The following is a 26742-nucleotide window of genomic DNA, read 5'->3' on the forward strand; positions in this document are numbered from 1 at the left end:
GGTGTTACCATATTATTTTATTATTTGGCACATTTGAAAACAACACCATTTGTTTTGTTTGAACTAAAATGAGTACAATCAATGAATTCAGAGATCCCTATCTAATACAAACAAACAAAGGTTTGCATACTAGAGGGGGAATTATATGTTGCAATTACGTCTATATCTAATCATGTTTATGTTTTTTTAATATACACCAGCGGTAGCTATTCATCTGTGCCACATGTCATGGCCAATCAAAGACGAGAGAACGAGCGCACTCGCGCGCATCTGAAAGTGGCGTAGGCTACTGCCGTCTTTCGGTCAAATCGCACTACTGTACAGAAATGGATAAACATCACAGCATCCAACGAGGGGCTTCCAGATGCCCAGCGCCGCTGAGGGAAAGGAACTCACTCAAGGTAGCGAGAAAGGAGGAGTTTCTCTTCATAAGATAGATAAGAAAGCTGCATTCAGACAAAATGAAAGTCACTTTCACAGGTTTAGCCAGTTTTGTGGCCACCTTTTGTGTCCTCAGTTTTGTAGGTCTCGTTCTGGCAGTTGGAACCGATTTTTGGTACATCATTGACACTTCTAAGAGAGAAAACAGCTCATCTGTGTCCCTGAGCTCACATTCTGGACTGTGGCGGACTTGTAACTGTAAGTCACATTACATGTTTGTGTTTGACGTTCTGTTTGTGTGATTTTTAGGTTTTTATGTGGATAGATGAAATCGTTCTCTCTTACAGTTCATAACCAGTGCTGGCCATTCATGAATCCTTTTGGAGCAGGAAGAAACTTATCAGATTCACAAAGGCAGATACTAAGTAAGATCTGTGTGTCATCATATCCTCCTCATGATCTTGTATGTGTGTTACTGATACGTTTCACTCAGCAGAAAAAAACGAATTCTTAAAATCATTATCTTTAACGTTTCAGGTATGCTATCTAAGGGATAAAAAAAACTTGTTGTGGAAGTATGTGGTCTATTTAGTTGAAAACTCCTTGGTTTAGCTTTATAGGCTACTGAGACTGTATGTTATTTATGTTTGCTGTATTTACGTATTCACTTACAAGGATTTGATCAATTACCTAACATCAAACCTGACATCAAATAAAAATATAGATTCCATTAGCCATACTGTTGTCTATAATAATAAAACACATCTTACCCTATATATTTAGCAGAAAGCCTATAATAAAAACTGAAAATACATATATATATATATATATATATATATATATATATATATATATATATATATATATATATATATATATTATATATAAAATGCCATTTAACACATTTTTAGGTTCTTGTTCCTAATTGCTCTCAGTTTTTGTATAACTATTGTGATTCAAGAAAGATTGTATAATTTGATGTATCTCAGTAGAACAAACCAAAAAACACTTTCATTTAGAGCTGGATAGCACTAATCTGTTAGAACTACAGTAAAATCACTGTTTCACAGTATAAAGCCTAATAATTGAATCTCAAGATAACAATGACAACATTTTATAATATTTTCATATTCTTTTTATTTTGTTTTTTCCTCCCTTGATTTAAAGTTTTTTAATTAAAATCAGAATTAAAATGTAAGTAATTTTGAACACATCTATGATTGTTGGACATGGGCTGCATGCTTCAGAACAGAAAAGGTGTTTTAAGGGCATTTTAACCTGAATCCCATCATACAAATTCTTTTAATTGTCCTATTATCTTTGATTGTCATGGAAACACTCTTCAATTAGAGGGGAGCTGTGGTAGAAACACAGCTGTAACAAGTGCACCAGTGTGAATCATGACATGTGTTACACTGCTAATATTGCGAGACCACCTGCCAACAGACCCTGCAACATTATTTTCCTTTCTTTTTTTCATAGTCTCAATATTGGCCATAACCTATAATTAATGTGCAATTCACTCCAAATTATTCATCTTTTCAGAACCAAACAATCACCAGTTATAATTATTTTTGTTTTAATTGAGCCAAATAATGTAGAATTGAAATTATTGCTGCTTTCAAAGTGTCTTAATATTTGATAACTGTACAAACGCCCTTGAGAATAGCGAAAGATAAAGGAAATTGGCAAAATGTATCTAACCAAAAAAAGTCTTCTTATCCATCCCATACATCAGACACTATGAAAAAAGCAATATTCTTGTCTGAGTCATTCGAGGCACTTGTGTAGGACTGAATGAGATTTTAAATTCACATGCTCTGTCTACACCTGAAACATTATCTGTACCTGCCTCAAGAGACTGTAATGAGGTTGTAAAAGCAAGATTATCTCAGATTCAAGACCCCTAAACTGGCTCAAATTGGATTTAGTTTCTGTTCTGCTTTGAACAATAGACTCAATAATTTCAGGGTGTTGCTTTGATTAGATAGTAGCCTCTGCTACACAAAGCATTGCTGCACAAAGCATTTATGCTTTGCATTTATCATTTACCCCATATATCAATATATCTTTCCTCTCCATTTGCGCTGAATTGTTTGCCTAAAAGATAATCTTTGGATAAACAGTAAAAGAAATACCTGATTTCTGTGTTGAACATCATCATGGACACCCTGAGGCTTGAAATAATGAGGCAAAAATAGTGCAGATTAATGTCGGCAATACAAGTGAAGCGAGAATGAAAAGCATCCGTCCAATTCAATCTTCCTACGGATTGACAATATTGTGGCTGCTGCAGAAAGAAAATAATAGCTGACTTGATTTAAATTGTAAATTGACAGTGTGATTTTTGACTTGACTGTAAAGGAGAGCTTGTCACTGTCTGTACTGCCTGTTGTGTTTATTTGTAGCAAATGTCCAAACATATCAAGATGGACCCAACAACTTAAAATGACTGGTAAATTGGGCTTTGCATTAACATTAGAAGTAGATATCCTTTGACTATTTTCACTAAAATGAAAAGATTACATGTCTGGGTCCTTTTGGTATTAGGGCATTAAAATTCATATATCTTATTTCAGCAAACACAAATTTCAGTCTTTCTTGTCTCCTTCACCTCCCATCATTACTAATCTCATTTTGCAGTTCATAGTGAAGCCATTAAAGAAAATCCATGTCCTTGAACATGCTGAATCTTTAATCATCTTTAATCTTAATGCTCAATAAAAAACTCTGGAATCAATACAAACTCTTAGGTCTCTAATTCTGCTGGCAAGCATAACTGACAGTATAAAAAATACAGTGTGTGCATCTACATAAATTATATGAATACACATAAATATACAATGATTTTTATTTACTGAATATTGGGAATTTTTATAGCAAATAAAAAAATATAATGAAATGTTACATTTAAATTGTACTATATATATATATATATATATATATATATATATATATATATATACACACAAATACAGTAAAAACAGTAATGTTGTAAAATATTACTTCAATTAAAAAAAAATTCTAGTTGAATTAAAAGTAATTTATTTCTTGTGATGCAAAGCTGAATTTTCAGCATCATTACTCCAGTCTTCAGTGTCACATGATCCTTCTAATATGATGATTTTCTGCTGAAGGAACATTTATTATTATCAATGTTGAAAAAAGTTGTGCTGCTTAATTTTTTTTTTAGGATTCTTTGAATATATATAGAAAGCTCAAAAGAACTATATATGTGAAATATAAATATTTAGTAAATTATAATGTTTTGTGACATTGTAAATGTCTTCATTTACATCATTTAAATGTAAAAAGTAGTACGTTTAGATGAAATCCCAAGTGGAAGGTGTGGAATGTCAGCTACTCAGTTGTGCCTAGCATAAAGACGTAGGATAGCCTGGCAAGCCAGACCTATCAAGATGTCTGGGAACTCACAATTGGCATACCTCAATCCGAGGGGCGGGATAAACGGTTGTCTTTCAAACTCCCTCTGCACGCAATAGGACAGCGCTACAACCAACCAGAGCAACGGACGGCTGTGGCTGAGTGAGTCCATGCGTTTTTGCACCAGCGGATCTAGTTGATATATTAATCTTTTGCCGTATCCGGTCGTCAAAACTCCGAACACATCTTCCTTTTTAAAGAATGACTTAAGTGACGTTCTCTTAACTCCAAGTCATCCAGAGTCGCGGCCAAAGCCAATTCGAAAGACCGCTGTTCGCCAGCAGCATCTTCTTTGTTTTCAAGTAGCAGGGAAATCACGCGGAACTATGCACGGAACCGTCACAACTCTGCCGTCATTATGTTAAGCCCGCCCACCAACTCGGTGTGATTGGCCTGACCAGAGTTTGGTTTTTCCAGCTCAAAAGTCTATGGAGAGTTGCTAGACCACCCTTTCTGCAAAATAATTTTTGCTGCCGCTAGGGTGCGTCTAGATTTCTAGGCTAGACGTAGGATACAGTACTTTCAAAGTCGCAAGAGCTGAGCTTTGACCCCCCTAGCCTACACAAAGAAAGCCAAATAGCTTTTCACATTAACTCACCTGCATCTCCTAGGCTGACTCCATCAGTTTCCTTTAATAACTAATTCTTATTACCAGGGCTGGGTCGCTCTTATTCTACATGTAAACATTGATATGCAACATCGTATTTTTAATAGTCTGCTATCAAAACTGCAAAATGTTATAAAATGTGGCAGATGCTAAATGCATCTGGAAACTGTAGCACAAACTGCAACTTCATACAATGTCTCTCATCATGATCAACACAATGTGGAAAAAACATCATTACATAAGCTCTTCGAAATGATCCTGAATAGCCTTATTGATTTCCATTTAGAATGAATAAATAAAACATTTTCAAGAGCACATGTGTTTTCGCAAAAGTAGATAGATGAATTAAAAAGACATAATTGGAACAATTCCAACTTAACGGACAGAAACACCATTTTATTGCTATGCCAACCATGGAAATAACCTTTTCCAAATTAGTACAATTAGCATGACAAAGATCGGAGCCACAAGCCACAAAAGAATCTGCAAGAATTGGCTGAAATTGCGAGCATCCCCACTGACACATCCAGACCTCTTCTCTCTCCAGACATGCAAGGAACGTTCATCGTCCTGCTGCCTCTCAGCGTGATTGTATTATTTGTTGGAGGAATGCTGGGCTTCATCAGTATGTTGGCAAGAGCCTACCTGCTGCTGCTCCTGACCGGAGTCCTGCTTCTGTTCGGCGGTGAGTACCACCTTCGCTTTCACCTCTGACTGAGCCACTTGCAGCATGAATATTAATTCTACCCAAGTCACACTTGACAGAACATCTGGAGCTTCAGACACTTTTGATAGTAATGAATACACAATGTGGTAAAAACTGATGGAAAAAAATACTATGAACAGTTGACTTGGTGGACTGGAATTATCTTTTGAATTTGAGAGATAAGCTCAAAACACACAAACGCGCACACACACACAAACACACACACGCACGCACGCATGCACACACACACAAAATCTTGTAGCTTAAAAATACACTAAGCTAAGAAATGCATCATTCAGTGCGTATAATATAACACCTTTTGCCCTAGACGTAGTATAAATCTTGAGGCTAAATATTACACCTAATCAATGGTTGGTGTAAATTAAAAAGTCATACTTGTTTCTATGGTGAAAATAAAAACGTTGATAAAATGGCACTTATATAAATCATTGTCAGGATATAGCATACACCAACACCATATTGCATTTTCATTACTGATGAAAACGACTGTGAGGTATAGATTTGGCATGTAAAGGTCCTAGATCACATGTAATTTTAAAAACAACTTTCAAAATTGCTTCATGAGATGTTGTTGAGAAAAGTCATCTCTTTCATGCATTAAGGAGAATCTTTGCAGATTTTCTTCCCTCAAATCTTAAACATGCTCACACTACAAGATTTGAAAATCGCGGCACATCACACACTATACAATGTTATTAAGATTATCGTGCCAGAGGAAGCGCCTTGGTATGATTCCACCATGATCACGTGATCTCACGCAACAGATCGGAAGCAGAAAAGTTGATGTAAACAAAATATCTGTCCTTCATATCAAGTCATATTCGTGAAAAGGTTGCTGTGACCAAGGAAAGTAAAATCTTTTTTTTTAAAAACCCATCCTTTTAAGGATATTTCTAATGAATGGTGTCACCTCTGGTCAATACAATGAATCAATGCCATTGATCTCTATGAAGTAAAGCATCAGCTTCAGCGTTGCTGCTCACCTGGGCCTTGTAAAGTGGAATTAAATATTAAAATAATTAACAGCTTGTTTCATTACATATATCTTAGAGTGAATCCAATTTTTTTTACATTTCCGTTGAATGAACAGTTTAATGACTCACTCAAAGACATTCCCTTGCCGCCACCTATAGTGGCGTATCAGTCTAACTGGACCGAGTGACAACCTGTCTTGCGCAGATACGAGCAATGCCAATACTGGTGAAATATCAGAAGAAAGCCTCTCGTAGAGTGAGATTCGGGGATCGGAACTACCTTAACTGTTATATAACAATGGTCTAACAATCTTATTTTCAGGTTTATGTTCTGTTATTATATTATGTGGACCCTTATTTTCTACATTGTATCTTCTGTTTACTCCACTTCGTTTCAATGCGCTTTTTAGTTTCGGTTTCATTACTGAACATGTGCTAGTCTTTGTGCCTGCTGAAAACAGCGTAATGCTTATTTATTTAGCAAATAAATAAATAAAGATTCTACTGCATTTACGCTGTTGATTCACTCAACATTACCTCAATGGAAATGCTTTCACCCCGACAGCCCTACTTGTTTCTTATTGGCTATTGTGACAGTACAGACGTAACCACAATCTTGCTCATCCCGATTTAAAATCTTAATTATATCAATCATGTTTGTTATGATCGGGGTGGCCCGATGTGTATGCGAGCAGATCTGGAGGTGCAAGATTTCGATCTGTGAACGCCTCACATTACCAGATAATCTGCGCCGAACATCGGAACGGATCGAGGTCCTCGACAAGATATTTTCTCAGATTCTCGGGAGGGGGAAATCGGGCATAAATCGGCCTAAAACTCCTGTAGTGTGAGCCAGGCATTACTTAAGTAGAAATTTTGGGTATCTATACTTTACTGGAGTAATTATTTTTCAGCTGACGTTTTACTTCTACTCCTTACATTTTCACGCAATTATCTGTACTTTACTCCTTACATTTTAAAAATAGCCTCGTTACTCCTATTTCATTTCGGCTTGTTGTCATTCCGACTTGTCATCGTTCAAAAAAATAACCAATAACACACACGGTTAATAGATATTGCGCGTGACGTCGCGCCCCACAGCCCGCCAGAATGGGGGTGGCTTAGCGTATATAAGTCATGCTTAGAGTATGCATCACTGATTTTCATCTCTTCAGCGAAGCTCTCCGCATTGCTGGACTCTGAGAGAAGCCGCCGCCGTCGAAACCAGCGACCAGCACGCAGAGGAAAGCGCCTGAGGAAGCTGGTCGTTTTTGCCGCCTTCAGCCTTCCGTGCCTGCCACGCCATCCGTCGACGAGTATCCTTTTAGTGCTATTGCTTTCTGTGAGTGTTCGCCGTTGCGACACTCACTTTCTAAAAGAGCGCGAGGCGTTTTTCTAAAAACGCCTCGCATTTCCTGTGGCTCGTGCAGAGCCCCGCTCAGCGCGAGAGACCGCCATGTGATCTGCGCTCTCTGCCTGGGCCCAGACCACGCAGCCCTTGATTCGGAGGCTGTGTGCACTGTGAAGTGCTTCCGCTGTCGACCCTGCGGGCTCGACTCGAGACCTTCAACGTGGAAGCTGTCACTCCGCCCTCTGGACTGCGCAATAAGAAGCGCCGTTCACAGAGACCACCGGAGCCTGAGGTTACACTGAAAAGCTCGCCGGATTACGTTACATCCCGCAAGCTTCTCTCTCTCCTTCTCCGCCCCTCCCAGACGCGCCTCTGCCAGCTTCGGCACTCACTGCCACCGCCTCAGGGGACGATGCTGAAGGAATAGACCCAGGTGACAGCTGTTCCATCCTGGCATCGGACAGCGAAGAGTGGTCGAGTTCTCATCACTCCGCCTCTTCCTCAATCCAGGAAGGCTACAAAGACTACTGCAGCGGGGTATTCGGCAGCCAACAAGCTGGTAATGCAACCGCTCGCCTGCACGCAACCGCTCGCCTGCACACCACCGCCGTTGCTACGGCGACCCAGACAAATCTCTCAAAAGATGGTTGAGGCCCGCCGCGGCCGGACCACCATTGAAACATCTCGCCCTGTTAGTCCCCTTAGAAAAGGCTACTGCAGCGATGTATTCGGAAGCCAACGACCCGGTAATGCAACCCGCTCGCCTGCAAAATCTCAAGAGTATAACATCTGGTTATCCGGCTCGCGCCGTGGTGCTCTAAGTGTAGAAAATGTGCCCAAATCTCAGTGTTCACCCCTACACGCAAGCACGATACCCCTGTGTCTCTCACACTCACAGAGCCCACTTTCATAAAGCTGGCAAATGCCACTCGAGTGCTAGATGTAGGAAATGTGCCCACAACTCTGTGCTCACACCCTACTCTCTGCCCGCTCTGTCACACGGCCAAAACAGCCTCATATCGGTCAAGTTACGAATGTAAGTTACGTGCCCGCTTACGAGCGCTCACACTTACTAGTAAACACCTGGCGCTGCTCGCGCATCACAAAGTTATCTCAAAACGTTCCCCGTTCAAAGCAACCGGGATGTCACATGTGAAACAGCCAGCCTTCGCTGTCAGCGAGCCGCTGTATTCAAGCACCAAGGGCGCGCGATCAGAACCCGGAGGCTATTCATGCCCATGTGTGTGAGAGAGAGAGAGAGAGAGAGAGAGAGTGTGTGTGTGTGTGTTAGAGAGAGAGAGAGAGAGAGAGAGAGAGCGAGAAGGGAAGAGAGATAGTGTGTGTGTGTGAGAGAGAGAAGAGAAGACAAGAGAAGAGAAGAGAACAGAGAGAGAGAGAGAGAGAGTGTGTGTGTGTGTGTGTGCAACCCTACATTATAGGGTCAAAATATCCCCACAAAGATGGCAATCTCCGAAATCCTTGTCGGGATTTTTTTTGGGGGGTGGGGTGGGGGGGGGGCACTTATAAACAGACTTAGTGAAAATGTAAAAATGCAGAAAGTTTTCTGTGATAGGTGATTCTATCTTCCGCTTCATGAAACAAGTTAATGCTCAGTAGTACACATATATGGTTCTTTAATGTATTTGCATTGTACTAAAATTGAAATTGAAATAAAACAGAAATTCATTTTCTATGGGCATATATGCGGCTGAAACAGGTAGCCTAGTGCATCCCAAATTTTTCAACATTTACATTTTAATACAACATTATAGTCGTCCTTTAGAAAAAATTGTTTTGAGGAGGTGAGGCAGTGCACTATAGGCCCCTGTGGCGCGGCCTAAGCTTTTGTCCTTAACAAAGCAGAGATGCCTGCAGAACATCTGAATATTCCTTTGGCCAAGACACAATTATTATACCTTTTCTTACCTGTTATTTTGCAATAACCAAGTGACATAAGTCTGATTCACCCCTGCTGTTTTCCTACCCTTAAGTTCTACATCTTTTGCCTTTCTCTCTAATTGTGGCATTCTGCCAAATGATGGTCAACCCTCAAATGTATGAATAAATGAGTATAAGAATAAAATGTATGAAAAAAAGAATGGGACAAATTTACTTGTGTACTGTAGTGATGTACAGTAGTGTTGTACCGTAGCAGTTTTAATGAATCTGCTTCAATCAACACAGGTAGTCTTATTCATGTAAACTTTTGCCTTTGTCCTAAAGCTATGAGTTTATAGGCAAGGCTCGTGTTGGCATATTGTCATGATTCTGCCATCAGGTCTGTGAGTTCTAGTATTTTGGCAGGATCATGACAGACCCATGTTCTGTGTGCAAGCACATGGCCTTGTGTTTTGGTCATGTGCTTGTGTTGTCTCGTCTCGTTACCCCGCCCCCTTGTTATCCTGATTCTGTCATTAGTGTTTCACCCGTGTCACCTGTTATGTTTGATTAGTCTTCCTATTTAATCCCCTTGTGTTTGCTGTCTTGTGTCGGTTCATTGTTATACGTTGATCGTGAGTACCCTGTGTACATCTAGTCATTGTTAGAATCTCTTGAAGTCTTGTTTGTTTTCTTGTTCATTTGTTTCCCAGTTTAGTCTAGTCAGTCTGGTATTCTGTGTTCCCTCTGTTTTGCCCCCTCGTGGGTTTTGTTTTCCTGTTTTTTGTCATTAAACCGTGTCTTATTTTATACTGTCTGCGTTTGGGTTTATCTCCACATCTCACCGTGACACATATAATCAAAATAAATGAAGATTATTGTGGAATGGTCAATTGACCCTTCGCAGGGAGCTTGATTGACAGGTGATCTGACCAATCATACTTCGCCATCCGCCATTTTGTCCGACAAAGCAGTCAGGAGAGTTAGTAGATTAACATGGGAGGATTTGAACTTGAAAAACTGAATATACTGACGCCTTTCCGCGGTTAAAACAACATTCCTTCATATGTTCTTTCATGTTTATTTGATGCTATAAATGAACTAGAAGGAAGAGATGATCGGTTCACGAGCAGTTTTAACTGAGGCTCTACAGCGATCTGTCACGACACATTAAAGAGCCACAAAACTGTATTTATCGTTTAAATTTCTTTTTAAAAATGACCAAATTTGAAAGATGAGACTTTGTTTAATATCAAAAGTAACCTGGTCTGTCCTGTCTGTCAGCGTATTGTCGGTCTCCTCTCTGGTCCGTGATGTATTTTTCACTGTATTAGAATATGGTATGTGCGTGAGAGCGGCGTAGCTTGTCGGACATAGCGACAGTAACTAAGGGGGGCGGGTCTTTGCGAAGGGTCAATTGAAGTGCTTTTGAACTAGGGATTAATACAAATTGAGCAGGCACAAAACTACACATTTATATATTTACTTGTATTATGATTTATTCTTATTAAAGAAGCGAAGGGCTCTCGAAACCATTGCAAAGGGGTTGCGCTGTTTTTGAAACAGAATAGAGTGGTGCAGGCAAAAACCTGGAAGCGGGGAATAGAGGGAGTTTTCGATTAGCTCTAAAGCGCATGCACCAGAAAGTGTGACACAAGAGAGCCGGCTCAATTCACTTCTCTGCTGAAGATTAAGAGATAATTTTGAAAAAAATATCATGAAATTAAATGCATTTACATGCCAGGGATAAACACTGCTGCTGCAGTGAACATTTGAGAAGGCAGCTGAAAGAAGATATCTGACTATCAATGCAAGTGAATCAAACAAATAGGCCTAATAATAACCTGGTTGAAACTTTCAACTCCACCTGTTGTACTGCTCTAAACACAGTTCCCTTTCGAACGGTCACTTCGTATTGCGTAGCTATACGCAGTGGGGGAAACTTCTTTTCCTCGATTTACTGAAGCCTTTATGTAAAGCGTATTTGCAGCTGCACAGCTAGAACATGTGCTTCTGGCTCGCTCATAGGCTGCGCTGCGGCAACTGCACATCCAATGGCGCGGGCGTGATCCAATCACGCAAAGTGATCTCATTGGTCGGATGTCAGAGCCCGCCAAGGGAACTCCCAGAATTCGCCATTATAGCAGATTTTACTCCTTCAGCGACAAACTTCACGTCTCTGACCATTTATTGAGCCTTCGCCGTCGAACAAGCCTTGAGCCTGAGCGAGCTACAGTTCAGCAGACTACACATCTCAACCGTGTTTCTCCTGACGCCGTCTCTACTGTGGCTATCTGGCGATATCCTTTTCAATATCTGTTTATTATGTGTTTATATCTGTACGAGCGTTGTTCCATATGCCTCGTGTTAAGCGAGGCCTACGAACACGCTAGCTGCATTTCATGCCTGGGACTCTACCACGCAGAGAATGCACTCTCTGTCAGCGGATGTGAAGCCTGCGAGTGCATGCCTATCTCCGTGCTACGAACTCGGCTAGCTCTCTCTCTCAAGACGGCGGCGCCGCGTCACCCGCGCTTCCTTCTCCGGCCCTACTTACAGCCGAGGAAGAAGAAGCGCCGCAGCCAACGGCATCCAGAGAGCACAGACGTTTGTGAACGCACGCCGGCCACGTCCCTGCGTGCTTCACTCTCTCCAGCTCAGTCATCTCCGGTCCTTTTCGAGGGAGATCAGCGTTTCAAGCCCTAGCCACACGGGTTACAGCCTGGCAAGCTATCCCCGATGTGTCGAGTTGGGTTATAAACACTGTAAAGCGAGGCTAGTCGCTCCAATTCGCTCGCAGACCCCCAAAGTTTCAGGCGGTTCTCGAGACTTCGGTGAGAAGCAACATGGGTCACATGCTTCGGACCGATGTACAGAATTCATTAGCAAAAGGGGCGATAGAATTAGTCCCCCCTGTGCTAAACATACGGGTTTTTACAGCCGCTATTTACTAATTCTGAAAAACGACGGCGGCCTCAGACCCACTCTAGATCTGAGACATTTGAACAAAGCTCTCATGAGACGGCCGTTCAAAATGTTAGCTATCAGTTTCACAAGCACAACACATGGGTTCACGGTCCCCCTTCATCAGGCGGCCCCTCCCCCGTTGTAACACTGACTTCCCCACACGCAAATGCTTGTACAGTCAGTCCAATACTCAATGTGTGCACAAATCACAATATATGGGTTCACGGTCCTCCTACACTAGGCGGCCCCTCCCCCGTTGTAACACTGACTTCCCCACACGCAAATGCTTGTACAGTCAGTCCAATACTCAATGTGTGCACAAATCACAATATAAGGGTATCAGGTCCCCCTACGTTAGGCGACCAGCCCCAATCAGTGTGTCAAGCCCCAGCCAGATGGGTTCTAGCCTGGCAAGCTATTCCCGATGTGTCGAGTTGGGCCATAAACACTATAAAGCGAGGTTACTCGCTCCAATTCGCTCGCAGACCCCCGAAATTTCAGGCGGTTCTCGAGACTTCGGTGAGAAGCAACGTGGGTCACGTGTTTCGCACCGAAGTACAAAATCTATTAGCAAAATGGGCGATAGAATTAGTCCCCCCCACGCTAAAAAATATGTTTTTACAGCCGCTATTTTCTGATTCCGGAAAAAGACGGCGGTCTTAGACCCATTCTTGATTTGAGACATTTGAACAAAGCTCTCATGAGACGGCCGTTCAAAATGTTAACTATCAAACATATCCTCGCGCAAGTGTGCCCGGGGGATTGGTTTGTCACAATGGATCTGAAATTTGCTTACTTTCACATTCAAATAAATCCTCGTCACAGGCCATTCTTGAGATTCGCCTTCGAGGGCCGGGCTTATCAATACACCGTTCTGCCGTTCGGTCTATCGTTGGCACCCCGTACATTCACGAAGTGTGTGGATGCAGCGCTTTCTCCTCAGAGACATCAGGGAGTGCGTGTGTTAAATTATCTCGACGACTGGCTGGTGCTGGCACAGTCGAGAATCGAGCTGTTAGCTCACAGGGATTTGACTCTCGGCCATCTAAAATGCCTGGGTTTCACAATCAATGTTTCAAAAAACAAATAACCCCCAGGCAGAGCGTGATCTTTCAGGGCACAGTTTTAGACTCGAGAGCTATGACAGCGCGACTCTCGATGCGAGCGCTTGCAGGCACTTTCAGATTGCGCGAGCACGCGCCACTGAAGAGATTTCAGAAACTGCTTGGTCTCATGGCAGCAGCATTGCCAGTACTCCGCATGGGATTACTGCGCATCCGCCCGATACAGCATTGGCTGAAACACCGTGTGCCAACTCATGCATGGCAGTCAGGCAGTTAGCGCGTTATGGTGAATCACGGTTGTTTAAGAACCCTGATTCCCTGGCGGGCTCAGAACTTGCACCACGAGGGGGTGACAATGAGAACAATTTCCAGGAGGATAGTAGTTCTAACAGATGCGTCCAATCTGGGTTGGGGAGCGCTGCACGAGGGCATGCCCGGCATCCGGCCTCTGGTCGAGCACGGAGCAGAGCTTACATATCAACTGTCTGGAGATGAAAGCAGTTGGGTTGGCCCTGAAGGCATTTCTGTCGAACCTCAGAGGTCACCACGTCTTAGTCCGCACAGACAATATGTCAGTGGTGGCCTACATGAATAGCCAGGGGTGCATCAGGTCAGGGAACCTGCATGCGATGGCGAGAGACCTCCTCTATATGGGCACAAACCAACCTGAGCTCTCTGAGAGCAGCGCATATCCCGGGCGTCCAGAATGTGGGCGCGGATATGCATTCACGGGGCAACATTACCCTAGGCGAGTGGTCCCTGAACCCACAGACGGTCAGTCTGATATGGAAGGTGTTTGGCGAGGCCGAAATCAACCTTTTCGCCTCGAGAATCAACAGCCACTGCAAATTGTTCTTCTCGAAGAACAGGGACGCGCTGGCCCATGTCTGGCCCAACCGTCCCCTTTATGCATTTCCCCCCCGTCTCGATGATTCCACAAGTCATCAAAAGGGTCAGAGAGAGCGGGTGCCCAGTCCTTCTGGTGGCCCCTCTCTGGAAAACCAGACCGTGGTTCCCGGAACTGGTTAAGTTATTGGACACAATCCCATGGCCTGTCCCACTGAGGAAAGACCACCTCACACAGGCGAATGGGACATTGTGGCATCCGAGACCCGATTTATGGGCCCTCCATGTTTGGCCCCTCAACGGGTACCCAAGGACCTTCCTGAGAAGGTTTTAAGCACTGTATCTGAAGCCAGGGCCCTGTCGACTCTGCGCCTGTATGCTTCAAAATGGTAAGGTTTTTCCAGCTGGTGCTCGAAAAATCAGGCTGACCCAGAGTAATTCGAGATATCTGTGGTTCTCTCATTCATACAGGAGCTGCTGGACGCGGGTTGCTCCCCGTCCACGTTCAAAGTGTATGTGGCAGCCATAGCAGCACATCATGTTCTGACGGCTGGCCAGTCACTGGGAAGAAACGACCTGGTCGTGAGATGAGGGAGAATGAACCCCTCCAGACCTCCGTCTGTGTCGCCTTGGGAACTCTCCACGGTCTTGGGGGCTCTGAAAGGTCCACCTTTCGAACTCCAATCGGTTGATGTAAAAACCGCAAGGCTGAAGACCTGCTCACCTTATGGCGTTGGCATCTATCAAGCGAGTGGGAGATCTGCAGGCGCTCTCTGTGAGCCCTGCATGTTTGGAGTGGGGTCCAGATGACTCCAGAGTCATCCTCAAGCCCAGACATGGTTACGTTCCTAAAGTGCTCTCAACACTGTTCAGAGCCCAGGTGGTGACATTATCAGCCCTCCCTCCTTCTGCAGAGGGTGGAGAGGTTAATCTTCTCTGCCCTGTCGGAGCGCTGAGAATCTATCGGGAGCATTCTGCGTCTTTTAGACAATCAGAACAGCTTTTTGTCTGCTTTGGTGGTAGATCCAAGGGGGATCCAGTCACTAAGCAAAGACTGTCTAGATGGATAGTGGATGCTATTTCTATGGCTTATACCTCAGCGGGTCAAGTTTGCCCTATAGGTATCAAGGCCCATCCGACCAGAGGTATGGCCTGGTCATGGGCTTGGTCATCTGGCATTCCCATTAGTGATATTTGTGATGCGACCGGCTGGTCCTCGCCTTCCACATTTATGAGTTTCTATAATAGGGAAGTGCCTTCCCGCAGGCGAAGGTGCTTTCGGTATGATTAAGACCCGTCGGTGGCCGGTCTTGTCATATCTTACTGTGCACTGTCACGTTCACATATATATATATAAAACCCACTGCTGGCCTGTTGTACTTCATGCATAAACCCGCTGTTGCCGGTTATATTTACATATATATAAAACCTGCTTTTGGCCGGTTATATGACATATATAAAACCCGCTTTGGCCGGTTATAATTTCATATATAAACCCACTTGACTGGTTATATGTTCATATACTAATAACCCCGACAGTGCCTGGGTTCATTGGTGTAGTATGTTGGGTTATTTCTAACTGATGTGTACTATATTAGACCTGACGGTGTCTGGTCTATTTATACATAATTATGCGGTTATTGCTTGTTCTGTATGCTCAGGGGCCTGAGTTGCAGTGGCAGCCAGTTACTCAGTGCGGCGTTTTGCATGGCGTCCCCACTGCGTATAGCTACGCAATACAAAGTGACCGTTCGAAAGGGAACTACTCGGTTACTCACGTACTGTAACCTCAGTTCCCTGAGTTAGGGAACGAGTATTGCGTAGCCAGCCGCACTATAGTAACATGGCAAGTTGTCGCTTCAGTCGTTAAACCTGCTATAATGGCGAATTTGGGGACTATTATAGACTGAGGTCACGCCCCCTTGGCGGGCTCTGACGTGGATGACGCAGGGTGATCTCATTGGTCGCACGTCAGAGGCGCCCGCGCCATCGGATGTGCAGTTGCCGCAGCGCAGCCTATGAGCGAGCCAGACGCTTATGTTCTAGCTGTGCAGCTGCAAATGCGCTTTACATAAAGGCTTCAGTAAATCGAGGAAAAGGAGTTTCCCCCACTGCGTATAGCTACGCAATACTCGTTCACTAACTCAGGGAACTGAGGTTATGTGAGTAACCGAGTAGTTTCTCCATTTAAAGGAGCAGTATGTAAGATTGTGGCCAAAATTGGTACTGCAATCACTTTCAAATTACTGTAGAGCAGTGTATCCCCTTCCCCTCCTTCCTGACTCGAAGTTGCCAGATAGGCTGCAGGATCCAGCAGGAACGTAGGCTGCTACAAGAAGCTTTTTCTGTTAATTATGTTTATGCTTCAAATGAGAGATGTTTTGCAAAGTAATTATATATCGCAAAAATGTACTAATGGCGATCAGCCAAATATAATTGTAAAGATGTACGCTCGTATGTGACAGTGCATTAGAACAGTAACTGTTAGTCTAACTTGTAATGGTAGGTGTCTTTCATTAACGTAAGTACAAGCACAAGCACAAGCCTCTGTCACTGTGTGTAACCGATATCAAAGATACACCTATTCATTTAGCTGACGCTATAAGTGAAAACGACCAGCTGTATTTTTTAACTTACCCTGCAGTACACGTCCATAACGCTAAAATATGTGATGTGAAAGATTACATGTCATTCTATTATTTTTGGCTGTAGAACTTGCATGATAAACAATAATGGGCGTGCTAATGTTGTTTTCCTCAGGGTCTCAGCATAATAACAGAGAAACGGGCTCTGATAATGCATTCATTGTTAATTTTAGCAATGACGATTCAGCGTTTTTATTACCCAAACAATTCCTTACCTTTTCAAGTCGATGACCCACCTCCTCCATATGAGCTAACGTAACGTTACTTTGCACGAACATGCATAACTTTGTTCGACTGTCATGAATATTTGAAATGTCTATTTACATCAAGTACAAGTTAGCCAAACATAGATGAATCTTAGTTACCTGTCCAGAAATTCTTCTCCGTTTTCTGCCATCTCCATCTTTCAAAGGCATCTATACAGATCCTGGTTCTATTTCGGACTTTGTCACGAAGTATTTCGGATTCATAGCAAGTTTTTTTTGGTTTCGCAACGTTAGACTTTTTTTTTATCCGATTCCGACACGTTTGTAGCTGCAGCTGTGGTAACTAGAGCAGAGCTGGCAACCCGGATGCCCCAACACTACTGACTTTGTGATTGGTAGATAGGTGGAGGGTGGCGCATCAGACCAAAACACAACATGACAACATCAACATCAGTTGAGGGCTGCAACTTCACTTTTTAAATTACAATATCCTGGCCGGACTACTGTTGTCAGTGATATAAGTATTTGAAATGAACATGATTTCTTAATGTCTAGTGACATATCAGGGCCATTTTATGATTAATTGAAATAAATTTCTTACATACAGCTCCTTTAAGCGTAATAAGTGTAAGGTCAGATCTAGTCCTCAGCCCTGGTTAAATGGATCTATCCGTACTCTCAGACAAGAGTGCAGGAGGGCTGAATGCAGGTGGTAAAAGGATGGGCTCCAAGTCTCCTACCAAATTTTGAAAGACTACTTAACAGTCTATCAGCACTCTGTTAGTGAGGCAAAATCCAACTTGATTGCAAAAAATGCCAATAGGCCCAAAGTTCTCTACAAAACCATGAATTCGGTTCTTAAAGGGTTAGTTCGCCCATTTAAGACATGAAGTTGTATGCAATCCTTACCAGCACTATAGTGTATACACACTGACCCACTCTGTTGTCACCCCCCTGGTCCGAGTTCTGACCGCTGGAAGTTTTTGAATGAAGTAATCCCGGCTACTTTCCGGGGCCACAAAACTGTGCGTTTTTACGTGAAAAAAAGATTTGCGTTTCAAAGCTTGATTAATTTAACACAAAAAAAAAACACGCCGGGCAAAATTCATACCTCAGTTTTAATGCGGCACTATTTTCCTTCCGTTTCTATCAATCCGCGCTGCTGTCAATGTCAACAGTGCGCACGTGACGATCAGCTCTTCCATAGTGTTTACACAATCGATCGACAACAAGGTAAAAAATATTAAATTAACAATGGTGCGAACTTGTAAATTCCCAGGCTGTGACAACAAGGATGTGCCGGGATCAAAGTTCAAATTTCATCGTTTTCCTGTATCAAATATGAATATGAGACAGCTTTGGCTGGTTGCCATCGGCTACTCAGCGGGAGCTAAATTATCTCGAATAAAGGATTTTCGTGGTGTCAACTCCATATAATTATTAATTTATTAATGATTGTATTATTGTCCACTCAGTATAATAATAATGCAGTCAGATAGACTATTATATAGCCAACACTAGTCAAGACAACGTTAAATTAATAAATAAAAAACTACAAAGCAAGATGAGCGATCACACTTACTCTGCCGACATCTGACCGTCAAGTCCAGCTGGTTTGGGTCGCTTTTTCCAATTTATTTTAGGGATGTAGAAGAACGTCTCCAGGACACCTGCATTTAGCATCGCAGGGAACACGTCATTGGATGTAATGTAGACAGACGGTGCGTTGGCGTCCTCGTCAATTGAAAGGTTTTGCATCTGTGGCATGATGAGTTCCCATTCGTGGCAGCAATAGCTTTCAAGCTCTGTTGGCATAACTTCACAATTGGAACAAGTGCACCACCATTTGTCATTCATCCTGCCTCTTGCTACAGCTGTGGTGGGCCCAGCATCAGATTGGACAACTTCTCTGTCCTCTCGCTCTCTCTCTTCCCGTTCTTTGTCCATCTGCTCAAGTTCGGCATCGGTATACTCCGGTTCATAAAGATATCCCTTTGTTGTTGAGTTAAAATTACTGTCTTCATCTGATCCGTCTGACACTGTGCTAAAATTAGTTTCATCATCTGAAGTTTCGTAGTCGGACATGTTGTCGGCGAGTCGCGCTATCAACAGCTAATCGTCACGTGCGCACTGTTGACATTGACAGCAGCGCGGATTGATAGAAACGGAAGGAAAATAGTGCCGCATTAAAACTGAGGTATGAATTTTGCCCGGCGTGTTTTTTTTGTGTTAAATTAATCAAGCTTTGAAACGCAAATCTTTTTTTCACGTAAAAACGCACAGTTTTGTGGCCCCGGAAAGTAGCCGGGATTACTTCATTCAAAAACTTCCAGCGGTCAGAACTCGGACCAGGGGGGTGACAACAGAGTGGGTCAGTGTGTATACACTATAGTGCTGGTAAGGATTGCATACAACTTCATGTCTTAAATGGGCGAACTAACCCTTTAATCCTGTGGTTTGTTCAGTTCCTGATGTGAATCTTGAGACATGCACACAATTTTCTGAAGTTTTTGTTTAGAAAATACAGGATATTAGATCACACCTCTCTCCTCTTTACATACATCACTCTAAATTGGTCCTTACATCCAGTATTTTTAACCAGTGTCTTCATCTCAATTACTTAAAAATAAAATTCACATTCTGTCAATCAGATGTATTGCCTGGTCATCTGTTTAGAGAGGTTTTAGAGACAGTCTGCCCCATCCTCTTAGCTATAATAAATAGCTCTTTAATAAATGGGGTTAGGGTTAGGGTTTTCCAGAAAGTTCCAGAAACATGCTATTGTACAGCCCCTATTGAAAGGACCTCACCTTGACCACACCGTACATAACAACTACCGGCCTATCTCTAAACTCCCATTCATTTCAAAGATTTTGGAAAAAGCTGCACTCTTACAGTTTACCTCATACCTCAATACTTTTAATATTCTAGACCCATTTCAATCTGGTTTAAGAGCGCTGCATAAGACTGAGTCAACACAGTTGAAGGTTGCAACATTCTTTTGCCATTCTTTTGTCCATTGATTCTGGGTCTTCTGTTATCCTGATACTTTTAGATTTGAGTGTCGCATTTGACACTATTGATCATAATATTCTTCTAAATCAACTTGAGTGTGTTGTTGAATTCGAGGGTCTTGGTTTACAGTGGTTCGCCTAATTTTTAAAGGGAAGGAACTTCTCTATAAATATCGGGTCATTCACTTCACCCTCTGTGTCGATCCATTGTGGTGTTCCACAGGGATCCATTCTTGGCCCTCTTCTGTTTTCCCTCTACATGTTACCTTTAGGCTCAATATTCAAGAAATATAACATAAATTATCACTGTTACGCTGACGACCTCCTAGGGCTGGACGATATGGCCAAATTTTATATCACGATATATTTCTTAATTTCGGTCGATACGATATAATTCCGATATCGATATGAACAATATAAAAGCCTCAGAAAAACTGCCAAGAACGCCCATAACAGATGTCTGTTCCTACAATCTTCTGAAAAATGAATTTGCCAAGTCTAAGAAATCTGCTGGAGTCTTTCGCTACTGCACCATAACAAACTACATGAAGCAATGAAATAACACATCATAACAATAATACTCTCTTCTCAATACCTGCTACAAGACTATGAAAGCATATGGGTTGCAATATTCAGTTTGAAATGTAATATGCAAAATGACAATGTAATATGTAAAATGGCAATGCATTTCTGTTTTTAAATTTACATTTGCCATAACATTTGTGCAACATTTGGTACACAAAATGGGGGAATTTTTTTCCGATTTAAATCCCAGTTCCTGCATTTACACAAATTTAGGGACCATGGTGTTACAAAATCCAGGAAATAATTAAGTTGATTATAATGATAAATTCTGCCAAAAATAAAAGTAGGCTACTAAACTATGTATAACAAATATGTCTTACTTTTTTCAAGACTTGAGATAATCATTTTATAAAGTCAAAAATGTTCACCATTAATGTTTTGTGTGTAAATAAAACTGAAATATACAGAAATTGAATAAGGTTATCAAATAGTCTGAACTGCATAAATTATAAATTAAATATAGATTAATGCTTATTAAAGCTACACACGTTCTTTAGACAAGAACAGTGAGTAATTTGCTCTGTTCCCCTTTCTTCTTTGGTTAACTTAACTGACAGACAGAATTGGCTGCTGTCCCTTTAAGATCTGTCGCTGATGAGAGGATCTTACGCATTTAATTTTCTCATTTTTACAAGATTTTATTTAACTCATTTAGACTGTTCTTGTGAGGATACAATTGACAAAACGGACATTTTGGCATAAATGTGTGTGTTATTATTCAAGCGCTAAAGAAAGAGAACTGGATTCTGCGCGTCGTGTGCGTGTGTGTGCGCGCGTCAGGACATTCACAGGGAGCGATACCTGCTCATTAGAACTTTCGGTGAGCTGTTTTTAGAGTGTGGACGCGACGTTCCTGGCCGCGGACGCGCGCATCGGCACAGTCTATCTCCTGATCCTCGTTTGATGTGTTCCAGCTGCTAGTCGGACTCGGCATTCACACTCCGGCACATTTTGCAGCACGCTGAAACACCGAGACACCACTGAATTTATACCACTGAATTAGATTAGTCTTTCCTCTCTTATCAACTATTTCGTATGCTTTCTCCTCACTTGTGGAAGCTCGTTCAGTCACATTTGCATTGCTGTCAGGGGCGCTCATTCTGTGGCTGAAACTTGCCGCGTTGGAGATCCGCTGCTCTGAGCAGTGGCTGCGTGTCTCTGGTTTACGTCATCAGGAAAGTAGCCAATTGTGTTCTGCTCTTTCTGACGGCTGCGCGCCTAACGTCAGTCAGTGACAAATGCTGCTATGTATATTGAAATATCGAAAATGTGTTTAAAAATCATATCACCGTTATCGGAAAAAAAAATATCGCGATATATATTGATATTGAATTATTGTCCAGCCCTACGACCTCCAACTATATATTTCAATCAAACCAGGAAATTACTTTTCATTAGATAATCTCTTCACATGCCTCGATGAAGTCAAGACCTGGATGATAAATAACTCACTGCAACTGAATGAAAATTAAACCGATGTGCTTCTAGTGGGTCCTGCTGCTACCAACAACTCCATTAAACCACAACTAGGTTCCTTAAGTAACAACCTTCACAATCAGGGAAAAAATCTTGGAGTCTATTTTTAAAATCTCTTTTCCAATTTGATAAGCATGTAAATGCAGTTGTAAAGAGTAGTTTTTCAACTCCAATCTACAGCAAAAGTGAAAAATGTTCTTTCTAAAGACCTTGAAATTGTGATTCATGCACTAATTTCCTCTCGATTGGTCTACTGAAACTCTGTATGTTGGCCTACCTCAAACTACAGTGTCTCGGTTACAGATGGTTCAAAATTCAGCAGCCAGATTGTTAACAGGAACTAAGAAAAGGGATCATATCTCCCCTGTTCTTGCCTCATTGCATTGGCTACCAATTAGAGTCGACTTTAAGATCCTTCTTTTTGCATGCAAGGCACTACACAGTTCGGCCCCAGATTATATTTGTGATCTTATTATGCCATACACAGCCTCTAGGTCACTAAGATCTTGTGATCAGTTACTTTTATCTGTCCCTTGTTCTCGTTGTAAAAGAAAAGGTGATCGAGCTTTCTCTGTAGTCACCCCAAAGCTCTGGAACAGTTTACCTTTAAACATCAGGGCCTCTCCATCACTGGTTACTTTTAAATAAAGAAATTGTTTACTCTCTTGCGTTTGAGTGATGTTGTGTGCATTTTAAATTAGTTGCTGTTCTACGTTATGCATGTATATACTGTCAGGGTTCTATCACTTCTGTCTAGTCCAGGTGTGCCCAACCCTGCTCCTGCCGATCGACTGTCCTGCACAGTTCATCTCCAACCCCAATCAAACACACCTGAAGCAACCAATTAAGGTCTTCAGGATCACTTGAAAATTAATGGCAGGTGTGTTTAATTAGGTTTGGAGCCTATCGGCAGGGTTGGGCACCCCTGGTCTAGTCTATTTCTTGGTTTTGTGACAGAGCCCTGACACTCCTGTTTTGTCTGTGTGCCTTGTTTCACGTGCATTCATGTCATGTTTTGTGTTAACACGTGGCTTATGAGTGTTCTCATTGGCTGCGTGTTCATGTCTCATTTTGTGTTAGCACATGGCTTGTGATTTGTTTTACTGGCCATGTGCTTGTGTTCAAGTCATGTTTGGTGTGAGCACATGGCTTGTCATGTATGTTTCCTTGTGCCATGTGCTCTCCTGTCATTGTCTAACCCCGCCCATCTTGTTACTTGTTTATTGATTCATTTGCCCCACCTATCCTCCCTCATTACCCACTTTTGTTTGCTTCTCTATTCTCCTTGTGTTTTCAGCCCTGTATTTGTTGTATGTATACACTGTGTGTTTCCCTGCTGTGTGCTTCTGTCGAGTCGTTCAATCCTGTCTTGTTTTCCCCCTCGGTAGTTTTTGTTGTCTGTTTTGTTTTATTTTATTATCATTAAAAGGCCATCAACTCTGCACCTGAGTCCTCGCTCCTTTCACCACCCCCGCACCTGACATATACATTGAATGATTTTGATATTTGATTTTTATGTCCTTTTTTTAAGAAGTCTCTTCTAATGCTCACAACATACCTGATTTTACTCAATGTAAAGTTTAAAATGCTGGTGTTTGTTAGTCCAGTTTTTTCTGAGTTATTTGTTCAGGTCATTGTGTTTTTCACGGTCCTTTTTATGATATAACTTTGAGCACTGACAATGGAATACATTTCTTTATGGGCCCATTTTACTTAATGAAATACCTACCCACATAATTTGTGAGAAAATACAGGTTCATTTGAAAGCCCTCTCGGGATAAAAGCCTTTCTCGTTCAAGACTTGCTCGGTAAAAAGGAAAAGGAATTGACAGTAAAAAGGAATCGTGTTGCATTGTGGATGCCATGGCAACAACTTAACCCAACATGGACTCTGTCCTTAATGAGACTGACATCAAAAGATTGAATCATTGTAAAGTATATGCCCCTAAATGTCATCAGATTACCGATCACAGCCATTAAATGACTCAATTCCTTGGAGCCTCTTCTTTAAATGACCTGAAGGAACTGATAGGCTCTGATTGTATAGGTTCTCAAAAGTCATGGGCTTTTTAAAGTAAAAAGAGTACCAGCATCAATGACTTGCTTTCATCTACAATGCCCCCTATTGTGCAGAGTTGTGCTCCATAGACTGTGGAACAGAAGGTGTGGTGGTTCATTTACAAAATATGTGTTTCCAATGAGAAGTAAATTCCACTGCCTGTCAATAGAAATACCTTCTACTTTAACTTTTTATTATTATTTTTTTATACCATTTTACACATTGTAGAGTAATATTAAAGTAAAATAAATGCTAAACTTGCAATGCTTTTTAAACCATCGGAAACTTTTGACTATCTACAAAAGGTTTTGTATAAAAAATATCTTATTTTAGCATAGATAACTTTTGACTGGTTGTGAAAATAACAATAATAATAAGCACCACATCCTTAATGGGATGTGAATTCTGTCTATTATCAGTACAATGTATTCATTTAGTGATTACGGTTTACTAGCACTTAAGAATGTCTTACAAGTGACTTTCTTCCTGCTCTGTTCCTTACAGCTGTGCTCTCATTAGCTGGAATCTGCGTCTACATGGCGTACTCTGCGGCCGCCTTCAAAGAGGCTGTGAGTATCTCTGGCCACAAAACCCTGGAGGACATAGAGATTTACTTTGGCTGGTCTCTGATTCTGGCCTCTGTTTCTTTTGTTGGAGAACTCTGTACTGCCATGGCATTCTTACTGGCCTCAGCCAGAGTGAGCCAGCTGACCAATCAGGATGAAGATGAATAATTATATGATGCAACATGATCTGAATTAGGGTTGTATAAGGACAGGTGAGAACTGCACCACATGAAGGCATCGAAAATGACATATAAACACTGAAAATTAAATTGATGTTTACATTTTCATATTTTTTAAAGGGAAAATGAAAATTTCAGTGCAGTTCTATCTCATAATACAGGGTCAATCTTTGAGGTCTGTGAACCCCTAGAAAAAAAAAGATCAATGATTTGTGACAACATATGTTTTTACATCGCTTTAACTCATCAAAATAAGTTAAACAATTTATACAAGTTATAAAAGTTATACAAGATTCAACAAATTTTTTAGTCAGTTTAATGTAATTTAATTTGAAATTACTTAAACTTCCAAGTTGATTGTCCTTAATGTAAGGCAGCAACTTTTTTTATACAGTAGGGGTTCCTCTGGGAGTTTTTTTTGATGTTTGTGACAAATGCCAATACTAAATTAATAAAATTAAAACATAATAATATTTAACACAACAATAACAATAAAAAACATGTCGAAATGCTAAATATACAAGTAAACATGTTGAAGAATGTATTAACACAAAAAATATCCTCAAGTAAATAATTAAGGGGGTTGAGCAGACGAAAAAATAAAGGGAATCCTTGATGTTTTAGAAACACATTTTTCGACCATTGCAACTGAATTTTTAAAACTTGCATTTGCTTATTGTTTTTAAGTAAGTTATTAATGTTATTTTGTTTATTTAATACTCCTCGAGAGGTCTCTGCAATTTTTTTTCAAATCACAATAAAAGATCAGTTTAGCCTCTTTGTCATTTTAAAGGGATTTGTGTATGTTGAATAATTCTATTTGAGGATAAAAGTGCAGCATAGTCAACATGAACCATTAATATTTTATATTAATATTTGTTTTATTTTTCAAGAGAGGTGGTACCCTCTGATTTAATTTATGCTAATTTATAGCAACACGCATTTTCATGTGGAGTGCTTATTTAAAAAGCAAATAAAAAGCAGCCAGTAATTGCAAATACATTCCTCGTTAATTGCTATCAATTTGCCTACATGACAATCAGACCTTGTTACTTGAATCTAGATCTAGCTGAATAAATATTCACAGTTATAATTTTATTATGTTCATACAAGACTAAAATCTTGAATCTCTTCAGATCAGGAAGTGAAAGCAGATGCTTCACCCTCTCCAGATGGCTGGATCTGTCCCTCACAGATAAGCTTGTTATAAAATCATTATGTAAATGGACGACAGACACAAAGGTTTCTGATAGCATGGCATTATTTGGAAAATTACACTGCAATTTTGCAAAATACAACAGCCTTGCTGCATCTGTCTGACTAATTTCCACAATTACTGATTTAGGAGACTTGTAGAAAAGACCCTATTCCATGGTTTCACAGACAAGGCTTAAAGACCCAAACTAAAATGCATGTTTGAGCTGTTTTAACTGAAAGTAACTTGCAGTGGGATATCTTAATATATTCAGTCATTGTTTTGTCTTAAGGTGCACACCAGTAATGCTTCTAAGGCACATTTATAAATTAAAGTTACTTACTGTACATGTCCTAACTAAACTAAGACCTAATCCTGGCTTAATCTAAGCCCTGTCTGTGAAACCAAGCCTATGATATTTAATGCTGACTGTCAGGCTGTAGGTTTCTTGCTTCAGCGGTTTCATCATATATTTTGATCTCAGTGATCTGAGAGGTGAGAAGTATTGATTTTGAGCTTGTTTGAGATGGATTTGAAATAATACAAAAATAAACAATCCCAATGAATGCAAACAAAAA

At 41.2% G+C, this 26742-nt stretch overlaps 1 protein-coding gene across 2 annotated transcripts; it reads left to right on the top strand.

The window, feature by feature from the left end:
• The first annotated feature begins 262 nt into the window (after positions 1–262).
• On the top strand, positions 263–26742 carry tmem114 (transmembrane protein 114). Of its 2 annotated transcripts, XM_077213851.1 has the most exons (5): positions 263–401; positions 518–639; positions 729–806; positions 4980–5117; positions 24729–26742. In XM_077213851.1, exons 3-5 carry the CDS (start codon positions 752–754, stop codon positions 24956–24958), a joined length of 423 nt encoding a protein of 140 aa, XP_077069966.1. In that variant the 5' UTR covers positions 263–401; positions 518–639; positions 729–751; the 3' UTR covers positions 24959–26742. The 2 variants fall into 2 exon arrangements, with proteins under 2 accessions (XP_077069966.1, XP_077069965.1); XM_077213850.1 differs by lacking the exon at positions 263–401 and having other exon boundaries at positions 462–639.

This window comes from Siphateles boraxobius, unplaced genomic scaffold (assembly GCF_051911475.1).
Source record: "Siphateles boraxobius isolate OS27281-9 unplaced genomic scaffold, OSU_SipBor_1 66, whole genome shotgun sequence".
Taxonomy (NCBI): Eukaryota; Metazoa; Chordata; class Actinopteri; order Cypriniformes; family Leuciscidae; genus Siphateles; species Siphateles boraxobius.